The sequence below is a fragment of the Oratosquilla oratoria genome, chromosome 1, assembly GCF_046742065.1.
Source record: "Oratosquilla oratoria isolate Oo_2021 chromosome 1, ASM4674206v1, whole genome shotgun sequence".
Lineage (NCBI taxonomy): Eukaryota > Metazoa > Arthropoda > Malacostraca > Stomatopoda > Squillidae > Oratosquilla > Oratosquilla oratoria.
In genome coordinates this window covers 29470698-29488770 of record NC_134777.1, presented here as the reverse complement: position 1 = coordinate 29488770, position 18073 = coordinate 29470698, and the positions used below count along the sequence as shown (strand labels likewise).

The window sequence follows — 18073 nt, the reverse complement described above, 5'->3', positions numbered from 1 at the left end:
CACCCACTCCCCCTCATCCACATTCCTCTTGGCTTTCCTCACCTTACATTTTGTTTCACCTCTTTTCTTTTTGTACCTCTGATATGCTCCTTTCCTGTATACTAAAATTAAGTAAATATGTCAAATCCTCCCTCCTCATCCACATGTTTTCTCCATTTTTTTTCTTTCTTTTTACTTGTTCTCCTAATCACATGACTCTCATCCTTGACCTTAAGATCTACTTTTATCTACTCCCTTTCATGTCCTGAACTTCACTATCAATTCATCTCTTACTTTTCTAGTATAATGTGCTCCACGTCTTTTCTGTGGTGACTGAAAGGAACAAAGAATAAAATGAAACCCACCTTCTTTGCCACCATCCCTTCCATAACCACTCTGCTTGTAGCCTCCAAATCCTGCTGCAGCATCGAACATGTTGTGGCAGTTGATCCAAACAGCTCCAGCCTTCCTCAGAGAAACAGGGCAAGTTGTAATGAAACCACAGTAATAACAGATGAAAATAATTTCTAATTTTCGACCAAAACTACCTGAAACTGCCATCACCATCCAATGGTATGAGCATATTCTCTAAACTTTTCAATATACAGTATTCTTCATTTATTTTGTTCTGGTAAATGAGAGATGATTTCATTTAACTCTTGAGATGACCCCTGAAATGACTGCAATGGACAAGAGGAGGGATGTTGGTTCACTTCACCCTTTCACTCCTGCTGATGACATACATTTGTTCTGGCCACCACCAGGTATTTTCATTCAGCAGTATCCTTCACCTTCTCTCTACCTGACTCACTCTACCCTTACCTTTATCACTTCCTTCTAAACCATCTTTATTACTAGTATTTAAAAAAAATCATATTAATAATAATGGGAGTGTAGTGGGGAGGGTGTCAGGAGTGAGGAGAGGAAGAGGAAGAGGAAGGGAAGGGGTGGCTCTACTAGTAAGTGAGGAGGTAAGTAAGCAAGTGGAGTGGAAGGTGAAACTGGGAAACGAGATGTGGGTCTTTGTAAGCGCATATGGGCCTGGTAGTGAGAAGAGTATAGAAGAAAGGGAGGCTTTTTGGACAGATTTAAATTAATGGGTACAAAGTTCTGGGAGGAATGTCTATGTAGTGGTATTGGGAGATCTCAATGCAAGAGTAGGGGATGAGCTAATAGATGGAGTTCCTGGTGAAAATCACAATGGAAAGTTAATGGTGGAGATGTGTTTAGAAAGAGTTGATGATAGCTAACACAGTGTTTAGGAAGAAAATCAAGCATAAGTACACATGGAAGGGTGGTGGATGAAAGGGTGGTTGATAAGGCATTAATAGACTATGTAGTGGCATCTAGGAAAAGCGTAGGAAGAGTTTTGCATGTCCATGTTCTTCGTGGATAGAGTAGGGGAATATCAGATAATGTTTTGGAAGGTAAGTTGAGAGTGAAGGATAGGTGGAGAAAGAGGATAAGGGTGGAAAGTAGGGAGGTGCTTAGAACAAACTGTTTAAATGAGAAGGAAAAGGAGAAGGAATACAAGAAACTGAGAGAAGTGTGGGAGGTTAAGGATAGAGTGGAAGTAGGTGTGGAAGTGGAATGGGGGTGTTTCAAGGAGGAAGTGACAAGGTGTGAAAGGATGGCATGTGGGGCAAGAAGGATGAGACGGAATAGAAGGAAGGGTAGTGAATGGTGGAATGATGGAGTGAAGAAGGTAGTAGAAGAGAGGAATCGAGCTTTCAGGGGCTAGTTGCAAAGTAGGATGAGAGAAAAATATGAGAGATATAAAGAAAAAAGAAGAGAAGCAAAACAAAAGATAAAGGAGACAAAAAGGAGAGCAGATACAAAATGGGGGAGGAGTATGACAGAAAATTTTGAAGGCAATAAAAATATATTTTGGAAGGAAATCAAAAGAAGAGAGGAAGGTGAGTCAAGTAAAGAAGAAAAGGTAAAAGGTGCAGATGGACAGATCTTAACAGAAGAGGAGGAGTAAGGGGAAGATGGGCAGAGTATTTAAGAGAGTTGTTGAATGTAGAGGACAGGGAGGGACTGGTGGTAGCAGTGGGAGTCACTAAGAAAATGACGGCGATGGGAGAGGTGAATAGAGGAGAAAAAAGAGGGGATGAGGTGCGAGTAGCTCTGGAAATTATGAGAACAGGTAAGGCACCTGAGTTATATGGGTGTCATACTGTGTCTGAAGAGGGGAGGTACAGTAATAATGGACTGGCTAGTGAGATTTTTTAATGTATGTCTAAGGGAGAGTAGCTGGAGGACTGGAGGAATGCCTGTATAGTTCCACTTTACATGGGAAAAGGGGATAAATGTGAGTGTAGTAGTCTCTAAGGGATCAATTTGTTGAGAGTAGCTGGGAAAGTTTATGGGAGACCTTTGATTGAGAGGATTAGGAGAGGAACAGAGGGAGTAATTGGTGAGGAACAGTGTGGGTTTAGGAAATGTAGGGGTTGTGTGGATCAGATTTCTGTGGTAAGGCATATATTTGAGAAAGCTTTAGGAAAAGGTAAAGATATTTTTGGGGCTTTTATGGATTTGGAAAAGGCTTATGATAGGGTAGAGAGGAAGGCACTGTGGGAGGTCTTGCAAATATACAGGATTAGAGGAAAGCTGTTAAGGGCAGTCAAGAGTTTTTACAACAGTAGCAGAGCCTGTGTTAGAATCGGAAATGGAGAAAGCGAGTGGTTTGAGGTAAAATTTGGACTGTGTCAGGGATGTGCCATGTTGCCATGGCTGTTCAATGTGTACATGGATAGGGTGGTGCATGAGGTAAAGGCAAGGGTAATGGACAGGGGACTGGAAATGGTTAAAGAAAATGGAGAAAAGTGGGAGGTGAGCCAGTTGTTTGTTGACGACACTGCACTTGTGGCAGGATCAGAGGAAGGATTAAGGGAGTTAGTGACAGAGTTTGGGAAGGTATGCGATAGGAGAAAGTTGAAGGTAAATGTGGGTAAAAGTAAGGTGATGAAATGTACAAGGGTAGAGGGTGGCAGTGAGTTGGAAGTAAGTCTAAAAGGAGAGAGGCTGGATGAAGTGGATAACTTTAGGTATTTGTGGTCATGTGGCAGGTAAGGGAGTAGTAGAGATGGAGGTAAATTGTAGATTGAGAGAAGCAAGTAAATGCCTAGGGGGATTAAAAAGCATTCAGAAATAGGCAACTGGGGATGGATGCAAACAGGAGATTGTATGAAGAGATGATTGTGCTGACAGCACTGTATGGAGTAGAGACTTGGAATTTAAGAGAAGCAGAGAGGAAAAGTTTTAATGTGTCTGAGATGAAATGTCTGAAAAGTATGGTAGGGGTTACTAGGTTGGATAGAGTGAAAAACAAGGTAAGGAACAGAACAGGAGTGGAAAAGGAGATGGCAGATAGAGCTGACAAAAGATTATTGGGATGGTTTGGACACATGGAAAGAATGAGTGATGAAAGATTGGTAAAAGAGGTGTACAAGGCAAAGGTGGATGGACTGAACTTGAGGGGACAACCGAGGATGAGATGGATGGATGGGGTGAAGGGGGCACTGAGCAAGGGGAATGTCTGTTAAGCAGGAGATAGGGATGAGTGGAGAATGTGTATAGATGATACTATTATGCATGGAAGGGAAGGATAAGGGGTGGGGGCTCAGGGGGTGCTTATGTGTGAATGATATTTTGACACAGCCTGAAGGGATTTCTCTCAGTCTTCTTTTTTCTGCATGAGGGACCAGAGTGAGGGGGGGGGGGTGTCACCAATTAAAAGCAGCGGCCTTGATGGGGATATACTGTGTCTTGCTCCATTGCATTTGACCCAGAGGAGTTGTCAGATACAGGGATGAGCTGTTATTCATGAGGAGCTGAGATGGGAGGGGTGGAGGGGGTGGTGGAAGGGAGTGAAATGGGTGAAAATAGGTACATGCCTCTGACTTGGCTAACTACCTTGTAAAAGGGAAAAAAAGATCTTGGTATACATATAGATTGATTAAGAGTCTATTTATATATCAAGGGCTTTTTCCCCCCTTACCAGGAAGATAGCCAAAGTCAAAAGGCACATACCAACTCCTATGCATTACTTTCCCACCCATTCCACCCCCATCCACCATCCTTTCCTCCCTCCTCATGGACGAAGGTTAACAAACATAATTTTGGTAAAAGTACATGGTGGTTTCTAATACTACTTACCATTTACACTAATGATATAGACCTAAAGCTAAATTTAAACTTAGATTTTTTTAAAGTTGATTTATACATTACAATTTATGGTATATCATCACTCACTATGACTGTACTTGTCAAGAAACTCTTCATATGTATATCTTCCATCTTTATATTTAAATAATTTCCAATTAGAAATTACCTTTAACATTTTTGCTGTTTCTATGGCTAATGTCATTTGCTCAGTGAATACTGAAGATCCCAGGCCATAAATAGTGTTATTGGCTAAAGCTATAGCTTCCTTGGCTGTCCTGTTGTTTAAAAAGAGAACACAATATAATTATCCATATTACCATTCTATACAATAATGATATATATATATATATATATACATACATATATATATATATATATATATATATATACACACATATATACATACATATACCAAGGGCTTTTTCCTACTTACAAGGAAGACAGCCAAAACCAAAGGAATAAATCCACTCCCACCCATTTCATCCCTACATACTCTACTCTCAATCACCATCCCTCTCTCCCTCTTTTCTTGGCTCCTTCTGGATGACAGGTCATCCTTGCATCTCACCCACTGCCCTGAGTTAGAAGCAATGCAGCAAAGGTCATATTGTGAAAAAACAATAAGGACTGTAAACTGTTAAAGGAAGTCATATGTGAGGTATATGAATGGAGCCAAGAGTAAAAGATGAACTTCAATATAAAGAAATGTATCAATCAATATGTTGTTCCAGGTCTCTCATCCAGGAGACCCACAGCTCCCAAGTAACCAGCAGCAGCCACCAGATAAGCCCATAGGTCACTCAAGGAAGCAGTATTATGTTGTTGTCTAGGACCAGTTTGTAAGGAGCTGTGTAGGATGAGATACTTTGTGTCTTCTGTGTGACAGTTGTATCTAGGGCAATTTGATTCTGTGGGCAGGTATATTCTGTGTTGTACAGTCTTAGTGTTGGATGGTACAGTGAATGCAAGCATGCTAGTCTGGTTCTTGTTTCTCTAAGAAGGAGTTTTTCTGTGGGGGTAATTTAAAAAATTTTGTGGTGGGGGTGGGGGAGTAATGAATTTGGTGGATTGTTTTGGGACTTGTTTTGTGACCTGGATGTGAAAGTGCTTTAGTGTGGATGTACTGTGTGGTACAGGTGGTAAATTGTTGTATATGTTTGAATACTGGGGAAAGCTAAGTGAGTTTTTGGGCCCAAACCAAATACCAGGTACTGGCCCCTTGGGGCCACACCTCCTTGTGGAGGTGGGCAGTAGTGTGCAGGATTTGGGGATAAGCATGGTGACCCAGGTGATTGACGATCTTTGATGTCTTGGAATTTTCTTCTATCGTTTGCATCCCCTCTCAATCTTGTGATGCATTCATGGGCAGAACCAGCCCAGCAGCAAATCAAAGAGTGCCCAGGTGGTGTGGGTACATGGAAATAATAAACGAGGAAAGAAAGTGTGGAAAACTCAATTAATGGAGTGAACCTGAGTGGAAGACTAAGCATGAAGCAGATGGACAGGGGCACTGGATGCATGAGGAATGTCTGTCAACCATGGAAGAGGGAGTGCATAAGGTGGAGTAAATGGAAGAAATGACATTGGCCAAAGGGATATTATCATCTCAGTAATTTTTTTAGAGTGGATTAAGAAAGAGTTGCTGTATAATGAAGAAGTTGGGGTAGTTAGGCTGTTCTGGCTGTGAGGCCCTGCTGTGGACATGCTATGGCTTGCTGAGTTGCCTTAGACCAAGCAGTGCTGAGATGGAAGAGGCACCACATATGGGAACCCATCACTGGACCCAAGTGTAAAGATGTACTATACAGTTTATCAATGGGGATATCCCATATCAATAAGGTTTGAAATCAGCTCAGTCTAAAACAATCTTAATTTCTTTTGGATGATAGAAATGAAACTAGAAGAACAGGCACAGTGCACCTCTTCAAACATTTACTCACCTGAAAGGCATGGCCACCAGGACAGGCCCAAAGATTTCTTCAACCACTACCCTGGAGACTGTGCCCACCCCTGTGATCAGGGTAGGTGGGTAGAAGCAACCCGAGGGAGCTTCAATCTGATAAACCTGTAAACCAAATAATACTAAAACATTTCATGTCTCAATTCAGTATGAACTTTAAACTTGAACAATTCCTGACCTATGGTTAACCAGTCATCTAATTATATGCTTTGTAATTCTAAAGCTTCATCATTCTATAACCCATCTGAGGTATTAATTGCATGTTATTGCAATGTTGAAATTACTCAGTAGCATGCAACTGATACTTTAGGGTATATATGGGGCATCCCTATGGACCTGAGCCACACATCATTTTGTCTGTGATAGAGGAAATCTCTATTCATAGAGAAATGATGCTTCTTTATCATACTGCAACTGTCCCTATGTCATGCTGTCCCCCCACTCTTAATACTGTCCTGTACCATTTCTCTGAATATATATTTCCTTTTTTGCCAAACCCTGTGGAAGGAGAAGGAGAATACTGCCACAGAGTGTTCCCACTTCAGTCATAAAAGGCAACAAAAACAGGGTGGGGATAGGACTACGCATCCTACTCTCTGTAGCCCAAAAGGAGACATTCCTAAAAAATCAAAGGCATAAGAGGGTCTGGGAGTTTTTCAACCAGAACCCTAAGGTTTGGGTCTTTTAATGTACATGGATGTGGTACAGATGAGAGTAAAAAGGAAGAGATAGGCAAAATGTTTGTGAAAAGAAAGATGGATGTGTGGCATTAAGTGAAACAAAGTTGAAAGGTAAGGGTGAGTTTGAATTTCGGAGTGTAGTTTGGAGGGTGTCAGGAGTGAAGAGAGGTTGAGGGAGAGAAAGGATGGCTATACAAATGAAGAGATAGGTAAGCATGTGGTGGAGTGGAAGGAGGTTTCTTCAAGGTTAATGTGGATGATGGTAAAACTGGGCAGGGAGATGTGGGTCTTTGTAAGTGAATATGGGGTAGTAAGAGCAGTGTAGAGGAAAGGGAGACTTTTTGGATAGATTTAAACAAGAGCATGGAGGGTTTAGGAAAAAATGTCAAAGTAGTAGTATTGAAAGATCTCAATGTTAGGGTAAGAGATGAACCAATAGATGAAACTGTTGGGAAGTGTGGAGTGTCAGGAAAAAATTGTAGTGGAGAGTTGATGGTGGAGATGTGTCTAGAGAGTTCATGATAGCAAATACAGTGTTTAGGAAGAAAGTCAAGCATAAGTACACATGGGAGAGGGTGGTGGATAGAAGGGTGGTAGATGGGACTTTAATGGATTATATAGTGGTAACCAGGAGAAGAGTTGGAAGAGTTTTAGATGTACATGTTCTAAGGGGAGAAAGTGGGGGAATATCAGATCATTTTTTGGTGGAGGGTAAGTTGCAAGTAGAGGATAAGTGGAGAAAGAGGAAAAAGACAGAAGGTGGGGAAGTGGTTATAGTAAAATGCTTAAATGAGAAAGGAGTACAAGAAGAAACTGAGAGAAGAGTGGGAGGGAGTTAACCACTTCCATACGGTGACGCCTACGTAGGCGTCATGAGGAGCAAGTGGGTACACGATGATGCCGACGTCGGTGTCTTGATTATATTTATTGTAACCGTACCTACGTAACCTCCATTCTCTCTAAACTGGTTTCATCATATTTTCTATGGTTATCAATATTCACTGGTGAAAGAGAACGAACAATTGAGCACTGACTTAATTTTTTATAATGCGATTATTATGACTCTCCAGCAAACATTAAATAACCTCACCAACCAGTCCACCATCACTATACCTCCTTTTTTAAGACATTCTGCATGGCATCCATCCAGACCAGGTGCCTTACCTGCTTTCATCATCTTAACTGCTGCCTTCAAAATTTTTGACGCAGCCCGAAGGGATTTCTCCCCGTCCTCTCCTTTATATGGGGGGACGGAGAGGGGGGGTCGCCGATTTAATGAAGCGGCCTTGCTGTGGATGTGCTGTGTCCTGTGACACTGCTTCTGACCCAGGGCAGTGGACAGGGTGCAGGGATGACCCGTCATCTAGGAGGTGCTAAGATGGGAGGGAGGGTGGAGGGGTGTGGAGTATTGTCGGGGATGAAATGGGTGGGAATGTTTTTGTGCCTTGTCCTTTTTGGCTACCCCCCTGGTAAGGGGGAAAAAAGCCTTGGTATATGGTATGGTATGGATTATTATGACGCAACATCGCATGTCGGGCAGCTAATGCTGCCAGACATGCGATGTGCCCCGGAGTGAAGAGGTTAAGGACAGAGTAGAACTAGTAATGGAGGAGGAATAGGGATGTTTCAAGAAGGGAGTGGTGAATGGTTGTGTTTGTATGATGTTGTGATGCATGGAAGGGAGTGGGTGGGGGATGGGGGGTGAGAGAGTATGTGTGAATCATATTTTGATGCAACCTGGAAGGGATATCTCCCCGTCTTCTCTTTTTCTGCATGAGAGGACACAGAGAGAGGGGTCACCAATTAAATGAAGCAGTCTTGCTGTGGATGTGCTGTGTCTTGCTGCATTGCTTCTGACCCAGGGCAGTGGACAAGATGCAGGGATGACCTGTCATCCAGGAGGACCCAAGAAAAGAGGGAGGGAGGGATGGTGAATGGGAGTGGAGTATGTGGGGATGAAATGACTGGAAGTGGATTTATGCCTTTGACTTTGGCTACCTCTTGTAAGAGTAAGTATTTAATTCTATAGAATATAAATTTTTGTTAATACATTGGAAAATATCAGAAGTATCATTGAAAAAGTATCAACATGATGAATTTATCAATAGAACTGTGAATTTGCCTACAACTTTGCTCACTTTGCATTATATAAAATGTACTACAAAGAGAGAGAGAGAGAGAGAGAGAGAGAGAGAGAGAGAGAGAGAGAGAGAGAGAGAGAGAGAGAGAGAGAGAGAGAGAGAGAGAGAGAGAGAGAGAGAGAGAGAGAGAGAGAGAGAGAGAGAGAGAGAGAATAGAGAGAGATGAAGAGAGAGAGAGGAGAGAGAGATCGGGGAAGAGAGAGAGGAGAGAGAGAGAGAGAAAGAGAAAGAGAGAGAGAGGAGAGAGAGAGAGGATAGAGAGAAGAGAGAGAGGAGAGAGAGGAGAGAGAGAGACTGAGAGGAGAGAGAGAGAGAGAGAGAGAGAGAGAGAGAGAGAGAGAGAAGAGAGAGAGAGAGAGAGAGAGAGAGAGAGAGAGAGAGAGAGAGAGAGAGGAGAGAGAGAGGAGAGAGAGAGAGAGAGAGAGAGAGAGAGAGAGAGAGAGAGAGAGAGAGAGAGAGAGAGAGAGAGAGAGAGAGAGAGAGAGAGAGAGAGAGAGAGAGAGAGAGAGAGAGGGAGAGTATGGGAAGGAAATGAGTAAAATTCCCACATTTGTGGTACTTCTCACATTCACTGGGAAAAACTATCCGTAACCTCTTGCCTAATCCTAGCAGTTTTTTGCTTATTGTATCTAAGTAATTTTCTCAAGATCTGAACAGCCATTAATCTCTTCATGACTGTGCCACATGCATTCAATTTACATAAGACTCAAGGAAAGTTGCCAACTAACCTCTGCACCTTCTTGCCTTGCCTCTTCCACATATTCTGCAACAGACTTCTTCTGAGAATCATCAACAATAGCTCCCATATCCATCACCTGAGAATGTCATAAAGAGCAAACACAGTTAGTTACAAATTATTAGAAATATGTATAAACCTATCAAAAATAGAAATTATTACATTCAATTTCCAATAATGTCACTAGTAAAGACATGATTGATGATTGATAAGAAACTTGAACAAGAAAAACTTGAGAAAAAACAAATTAAAACTGAATACAGTAAAATGCAACAAGCAGGCTAATATGCCTCATAAGCTTCAAAGACCTTACAGAAGAGACCTGACACACCATATTCAAAAGTTAAAAAACAAAAACTACCTTATCAAGTGAAGAACCAACTCGTAATGTCTTCATTCTCAACTTTATCTTTTCTATAAAGCGCTCATATACAGACTGTTGCACCAATAATCTTGACCCTGCAGAGCAAACCTAAAAAGAATCAAATATATAAAATATATTGAAACAAATAATGTAATTTCTTGTAAACTACAGTCTAATTCTACAAGACCCAAAATTAGCATCAATCTGAAAAAGACAACACAATTACAGATGAGTAACTCACTTGTCCTTGGTTGAACCATATTGCATCAATAACTCCTTCTACTGCTGAGTCCAGATCTGCATTCTCAAATATAATCACAGGGCTCTTCCCTCCCAACTCTGTAATCCGTAATGAACAAGTTTCAGGATTTATGGGCATACCTTTCAAAATGACAATCAGCTAGCAATAATTCTATCAAGGTGAGGAATGGAACACAGTTGCTTAATGTTGTTCAGACATTCCAAGGTCTGTTACTAGGCTTAAAAGAGGAAAATCCTTAACCCTTTTGCCTCTCTTGCTTAGCATGTATACATACATATACCAAAGGCTTTTTCCCCCTTATAAGGGAGATAGCCAAAGTCAAAAGGCATAAATCTACTCCTACCCATTTCATCCCCACCCACTCCACTCCCATTCACCAACCCTTCCTCCCTCCCTCTTTTCTTGGCTCCACTGGATGACAAGTTATCCCTGCATCTCTCCCACTGCCCTGGATTGGAAGCAATGCAGCAAGACACAGCACATCCACAGCAAGGCCATTTCATTTAATAGGCATCTCCCCTTCTCCGTTCCCTCATGCAGAAAAAGAAAAGATTAAGAAATTTTTGCTGAAATCATGCAAAAATTGTACTTGGTCACATTCCTAGCATTGGTACTGATTTATCTCCAGTGCACCCATCTCATAACACAATGCTGGATATATGGAATAACTTAGATAAAGAAACAGTGTGTGCAAATACTATTCAAGATTTTAAGAAAAAACTTGATGCTAAAAGATACAAAGACGGGTCACCACGAACATATCTCCCTTCCCGTATAATACAACTAGGTAAACACTGGCCATTACCATAGTCTGTCTATTGTTTTCCTGTTTTGTTCAATACCAAAAATGTTATGTATTGGAAATGGGCAACAGCTCTGAGAGACCATCAATGAACTATTCTTTGGGAAAGTAATCCATTTTCTAAAGCATAAGGGAAGAAAGATTTAGGAGTGCTGATAAAAGACAACCTGTCACCTGACAGACATATCAGTAAGACTGTGGGATAGATGTATGGATTGCTGTAGAACATTAAGGCATCTTTTCACTATATGGATAGAGAAATTATGAAAAAACTTATAGTAACCCTCATCTGTAAATTATGAAAAAACTTATAGTAACCCTCATCTGTCCAAAACTGGTACATCAGTGGTAAAGTCCTTACACAGAGTGAAAGACATAAACAAGATCAAAGGGCAGCAACCGAAGTGGTTTCCAGTTTAGCAGATAAACCATACAAGGAGGAACTGAAGCATTAGATCTGCCAATAATGAAAGATTGAAGAGAAAGAGGTGACCTCTTCATATTCAGGTTGCTAATGGGGAAAGACTACAGTGACAGAAGAGATCTTTTGATTAGGGATAGAAGGGCTTTGAGATACCATGATAACAAACTGAAGATGACTAAATATCTATAGAAAGTGAAGAAATACAGCTTTCTATACAGATGTGCAAATACCTGGAATAGCTTAGAAGGCAATAGCTCAAGCTGGAACAATACATGAATTCAAATCTAACAATTATAATTGGACAATATACCCCAAGTTAGCACCATACATGAATCTAAAGCTAGGTATGATAATCAATTGGAGAGTAAAAGATGGGACCCACAAAGCATTGCTCCTTTTCTATACACTACAATTGGGTAAATATCTCGTATTACAATACCCTACTCTCACTTTACCAATGCAACAAAATAACATCTCTTCACTACATTACTTGTAGGGTAATCCAATGGTTGTTGTTGGTTAACAATCATGGCTTTCTTGCAAGAGAGATCTGGGGCAACAGATTTGCAATTTATATGAAGAGATCCTATTCTATCACAGACATGAAATGTGACTCTGGTCCAGAGGGGTGCCTTAAAATAGTACCCTCAAGTATTGACTGCATGTAAACCTGCAGGGAATACCCAATACAGGTATACACATAAAAAGTAAAACCCTAACACTACAAAAAAAAATTATGTATTACCAAGAGACAATTTTTTTCCTGTTCCTGCAGTAGCTCGACGAAGAATTTGTCCAACTTCAGTTGAGCCTGTGAATGCAACCTTGTCTACATCAGCATGAGTTGCTAGCATGGAGCCCATGGCACCACCACCAGTGATGACATTGAAGACACCTGCAGGCAATCTTTAAGACAGACAATGATTCAATTAGGATTGAAATAGATCAATAAATAAAAAATAAAAAATATAAAATAAAATAAATATACAATAATCTAACAGGTTTTACATCTGATTCAATATATATCATACATCTGCATACATATACATCATAAAATCAGGGAGGTAGAGATGGAAAGAGATACAGTACCCTAACAGCATTATGGAGAAAGATGAGAATGTCAATGGACATAATTAAAGGAATGTATGAAACAATAGTTGTATTGATTGTTATACATGGGAGTGAGAACTTGGTGATGAATGAAAGAATTAGAAGTCACATGAAGACAGTGGATACTCTAGTATTTGAGGACTGTGTATGAAGTTATACACATACATATACCAACTGCTTTTTCCCCCTAACAAGGGAGGTATCCAAAGTCAAAGGCATAAATCCACTCCTACCCATTTCATCTCCACATACTCCATTCCCATTCACCATCCCTCCCTTCCTCTTTTCTTGACTCCTCCTGGATGATGGGTCATCCCTGCTTCTCGACCACTGCACTGGGTCAGAAGCAATGCAGCAAGACACAGCGCATCCACATCAAGGCCCCTTCATTTAATCAGTGACTCCACCTCTCTGTTACCTCATGCAGAAAAGGAGAAGACAGGGAGAAATCCCTTTGGGCTGCATCAAAATATCATTCACACATACTCCTTCACCGCCCCATCCCCAACCCACTCCCTTCCATGCATCACAGCATCATCCAAACCAGTCTCCACTCACCTCTATCTTCTGTCTTCTCTCTTCCTTCCTCAATAGACATTCCCATCTTTCCCAATGCTCCTTTTACCCCATCCATCCATCTCATCCTTGGTCCCCCCCTCATGTTCACTCCCCCACCTCTTTTACTCATCTTTCTTCACCCATTCTTTCCATGTATCCAAACCATCTTTCATCAACCTTATCTTCCAACTCCTTTTCCAACCCCACTCTCCTCTTCACCTCCTTGTTTCTCACTCAATCCAGTCTAGTAACCCCTACCATACTTCTCAGACATTTCATCTCAAACACATTTAAGCTCTTCCTCTTTTATGTTCCATGTTTCTGTTACTTAATACCAAAGGCCCTTTTACCCTTGTTAGGGGAGGGGGTTAGCTAATTCTAAGCACATACTAAATTCATACAAATTATGGCTCATTTGATACCCTTCCCATCTCAACATTGTAGATGAAATTATAGTGTGTGAAAAAGTAAGGAAAGGTAGGATTCATGAAAAGATTGAGGTACAAATGGGATTCACAGACATCAGAGCAAGCCAACCTCAGTTGGTACAGTCATGTCATGAGAATAAATGGAAGTAGGTATCCTGGGAGGATGCCTAAATCAGTGATGGTACAAGTGAGAATAATGGCCAGATAGGGTGAATGAAGCCATAAGGGCATGGGGTCAGGATGCTTACATACATACATGTGTATACCATAAGGCATTTTCCCCTTATATACAAGGGGGTGGCTCAGTCAAGGCACACACCCACAGTTCTCCCATCCTATACCCATTTGCTGTCATTTTTATCTTAAAGCCTTGTGGATGAAGGGTCATCCCTGTCCCCTGTCCATTGCTTGGGTCAGGAGCAATGCAGTAAAACACAGTACATCAACAGCAGGGAGAGGAAAATGGAGGAGAAATAAGAAAAGATGAGGTGCAAATAGTTTTAAAAATTATGAGAGCAGGTAAGGCACCTGGGTTAGATGGATATCATACTGAGTGTCTGAAGAAGGGAGTTACAGTAATACTGGACTGTGAGGTTGTTTAATGTGTATCTAAGGGAGGGTAGAGTGCCTGAGGACTGGAGGAGTGCCTGTAGCATTCCACTTTACAAGGGAAAAGGGGACAAATGTGAGTGCAGTAATTTCAGAGATTAGTTTGTTAAGTGTAGTTGGGAAGGCACATGAGAGGGTTTTAATTGAGAGGATTAGGAGAGGTACAGAGGGAGTAATTAGTGAGGAACAGTGTTGGTTTAGAAAAGGTAGGGGTTGCAGGGATCAAATTTTTGTGGTAAGGCAGATATGTGAGAAAGCTTTAGGAAAAGGTAAGGTTGTTTTTCGGGTCTTCATGGATTTGGAAAAGGCTTATGACAGGGCAGACAAAAAGGTACTGTGGGAGATTTTGCAGCTATATGGGATTGGGGAAAGCTGTTAAGGGGAGTCAAGAGGTTTTTTTTTAGAGTAGTAATACCTGTGTTAGAATTGGAAATGGAGAGAGCATAAGTAAAGGTGGGACTATGACAGGGTTGTGTCATGTTGCCATGGCTGTTCAATATGTTCATGGATAGGGTGGAACAGGAGGTAAATGTGAGGGTAATGGACAGGGGACTGAAGATGGTTAAAGAAAATGGAGAAAAATGGGAGAAGAGCCAGTTGACATTTGCTGATGATACTATGCTTTTGGCAGGGTCAGAGGAGGGATTAAGGGAATTAGTGACAGAGAATGGGAGGGTATGTGATAGGAGAGAGTTGAAGGTAAATGTGGGTAAAGTAACAGGATGAGGTGTACAAGGGGAGAGGATGGCAGTGAGTTGAAAGTAAGTCTTACAGGAGAAAGGCTGGAGGAAGTGGATATTTGTAGGAATTTGGGGGTCTCATATGGCAGGAAAGGAACATAAGAATGAAGGAGACTGCAAGAGACCATAATGTCTACACTAGGCAGTTCCATGTCCATTACCACCTGTCATCTCCATCCATAAAATTGTCTAACCAATTCTTAAAACAACAGAGTGGTAATGGAAGTAAATTGTAGACTTAGAGAAGCAACTAAAGGCCTTGAGTGATTAAAAAGTGTCATGAGAAATAGGTATTTGGGAGTGGATACTAAGAGGAGACTATATGAAGGGGTGATTGTGCAGACAGCATTGTATGCAGCAGAAACCTACAATCTAAGACAGGCAGAGAGGAAAAGTTTAAATGTTCATGAGATGAAATGTCTAAGAAGTATGATAGGGGTTATAAGGTTAATGTGAGAAATGAGGATGTGAGGAGAACTGGAATGGAGGAGATGGCAAATAGCATTGATGAAAGACTATTGGGGTGGTTTGGACACACAGAAAGAATGGATGAAGAAAGATTAGTAAAAGAGGTGGGGAAGGCAGAGGTGAATGAAGTGAACATGAGGGGATGACCAAGGATGAGATGGGTGGATGGGGTGAAAGGGGTATTAAACAAGAGGAGAATGTCTGTTGAGCAAGGAAGGGATTTCTCCCTGTTTCCTCTTTTTCTGCATGAGGGGACAGAGAGGGGGGAGACTCATTAATTAAGTGAAGCAGCCTTGTTTTAGATGTACTGTGTCTTGATACATTACCTCTGACCCAGGACAGTGGATGGAATACAAATGATGGCCCATCATTCATTAGGAGCTAAGATGAGAGGGAAGAAAGGGTGATGGATAAGGGTGGAATGGGTGGAAGTGGGTACTTGGCTTCTGACTTGGCTCTCCCTTGTAAGGGAAAAAAAAAAAAACTTGGTATATGGATGTATATTCCTAAAAGTTTCTTCAGCAGTGTTTCACAGTGTGTCACTGTTCATTCTCAAACTGCAATAACTCAGAATATCTAACACTATATCTATTTTCTCATAGCTGTGACTAGAGGAATACATGAGTGAAGCTCTGAATAATGTGATTATGTTCCTGTCCCACTTCTGACTAAACAAGATCCTAGACCCCAAATCATCTATTCTTGTACATGTAAAGCCTTTAAGTTAAGCAATTTCAGATTCAAGTCATCTTGACTAAAATAGATACTGCATTACTGAAATACAAAAGTTTTGTAACAGAGCTATTATGAATAAAAAAAATCTATATTCATCTTGTGTACCATTACCACAAAGTGAGGAGAAACAATATCTGTAAAAAAAAAACAATAGGCACAACTTACCCAGCCTCGGCACAGATTTCAGCAAAGAGCAGAGCAGAAAGTCGGGTGTAAGTGGCAGGCTTAAGAACAACAGTATTTCCCATGGCCAAAGCTGGACACACTTTCCATGCCATAAGCATTAATGGAAAATTCCATGGTACAATGGCACCAACCACTCCTAGAATGAATATTTCATATGTCATTATAATGTATATACACATGAAAGGCTATAATTTTCACAAAAGTGTCATTAAATTTAAATTAAAGCCAATCTATATTCCTGTGGGATATCCCCTAATATACTTTAAGATTTATAAAGAAATGACTCTCTTATTATTACATTTCACTTCTCTGAACAGTTTAATGAAAATAAAACTTCCAATGACATGCATATGACAGATGTATATATTTTCAATTACTAAGCTCTCATACAGCCCCCCCCCCCAACACACACTGGGCGTGGAGAGATATGAAAACGGGTCACAACGAGCATAGCTCCCATCCCGTAAAATACAACTAGGTAAATACAGACACACAAAGAAATTATTGAAAAAATATTGGTCACACTAATAAAGCCTAGACTAGAATATGTGGCGGCATTGTGGTCACCCAGTACCAAACAAGAATACAAAAAAAAATAGAAAGAATCCAGAGAGCAGCAACAAAAATGGCACCTGCACTTGCAAACCTATCACATGAGGAGAGATTGGCTAAACTGGAGTTACCGACTCTGGAGCAAAGAAGAGAGAGAGAGGTGACCTACTGACCATCTACAGAATCATGAAAGGCACAGAGATACTCGATAGAGAGGACTTACTAAACTGGGACAAGAGAAATACAAGAGGACAAGGAAAGAAAATAAAAAAACATAGCTACAGAAGAAAACTGAAGAAAAACAGTTTTCCACATAGAGCAGTGGACACTTGGAACAAACTGGACAATGAAATAGTGTGCACAAATACCATTCATGAATTTAAAAGCAAACTAGACACTGCAAGATGCAAAGGCTGGACACCACGAGCATAGCTCCCCTTCCCGCAAAACACAACTAGGTAAATACACATACACACACACACACATATATATATATATATGTTTTATTGTGTATTGGTTGTATTAATAAATTGTTGTAAATATGTAAATTGGGAGAAATTATGAGGCAACATAGATACATGGAGGTGTGAGAGTAGATGGAGGTGAAACAGCCAGGAAGTACATCCCCAACATTTGAGACCTTTACATAAGGACTACCCAGTGTTCCAAATAACTGCAATGTAATGATGCCATCAGCAAAGATATGAAAAGGTTGCACTCCCAAGAGAAGCTATAGCAACCTTACCACAAGTAGAGATAGACAAGTCTCTCTCTTTTCTTCACAACTTCCTGACAATGTGTTGGTTGTTCTCCAGCCCCTCAGCTAAAAAAAGAGAACTGTCTCTCTTCTCAACACCATGTTGATACTTCTCCAGCCCCCCGGCTGAATAAAGACAACCATCTTTCTTCACGACTTCACAACAACATGTAGGTCCTTCTCCTGTCCCTCCCTGCCCAGCTGAATAGTCAACCAATTCTATTAAAAAATATATATATAAGACACCAAAGTATGTTCCTCTCCTCTCTTATACCTCATATTTAGGTAATTTAATTCCATGTCCTAACTTGATGACTCTTACTTTTAGGTGCAATTATCCTGCCAATGATGGTCAGGTTGGTAATCCTGTTCACGGGAATAAGTGCTGTAGATGACAGAAAAATGAGGTAAA

At 40.8% G+C, this 18073-nt stretch overlaps 1 protein-coding gene across 2 annotated transcripts in view; it reads right to left on the bottom strand.

Moving 5' to 3' along the window:
* The window catches only part of LOC143032539 (aldehyde dehydrogenase family 16 member A1-like), a 43599-nt gene that overhangs the window by 17341 nt on the left and 8185 nt on the right, over window positions 1–18073 (bottom strand). For both annotated transcript variants that reach the window (XM_076197410.1, XM_076197415.1), the window contains exons 4-11: window positions 16332–16488; window positions 12264–12424; window positions 10272–10369; window positions 10028–10138; window positions 9659–9745; window positions 6090–6214; window positions 4316–4424; window positions 345–444 (exon numbers count right to left, since the gene is read on the bottom strand). In XM_076197410.1, coding sequence (XP_076053525.1) covers window positions 345–444; window positions 4316–4424; window positions 6090–6214; window positions 9659–9745; window positions 10028–10138; window positions 10272–10369; window positions 12264–12424; window positions 16332–16488 — 948 coding nt within the window. The remainder of the gene's footprint in view (window positions 1–344; window positions 445–4315; window positions 4425–6089; window positions 6215–9658; window positions 9746–10027; window positions 10139–10271; window positions 10370–12263; window positions 12425–16331; window positions 16489–18073) is intronic.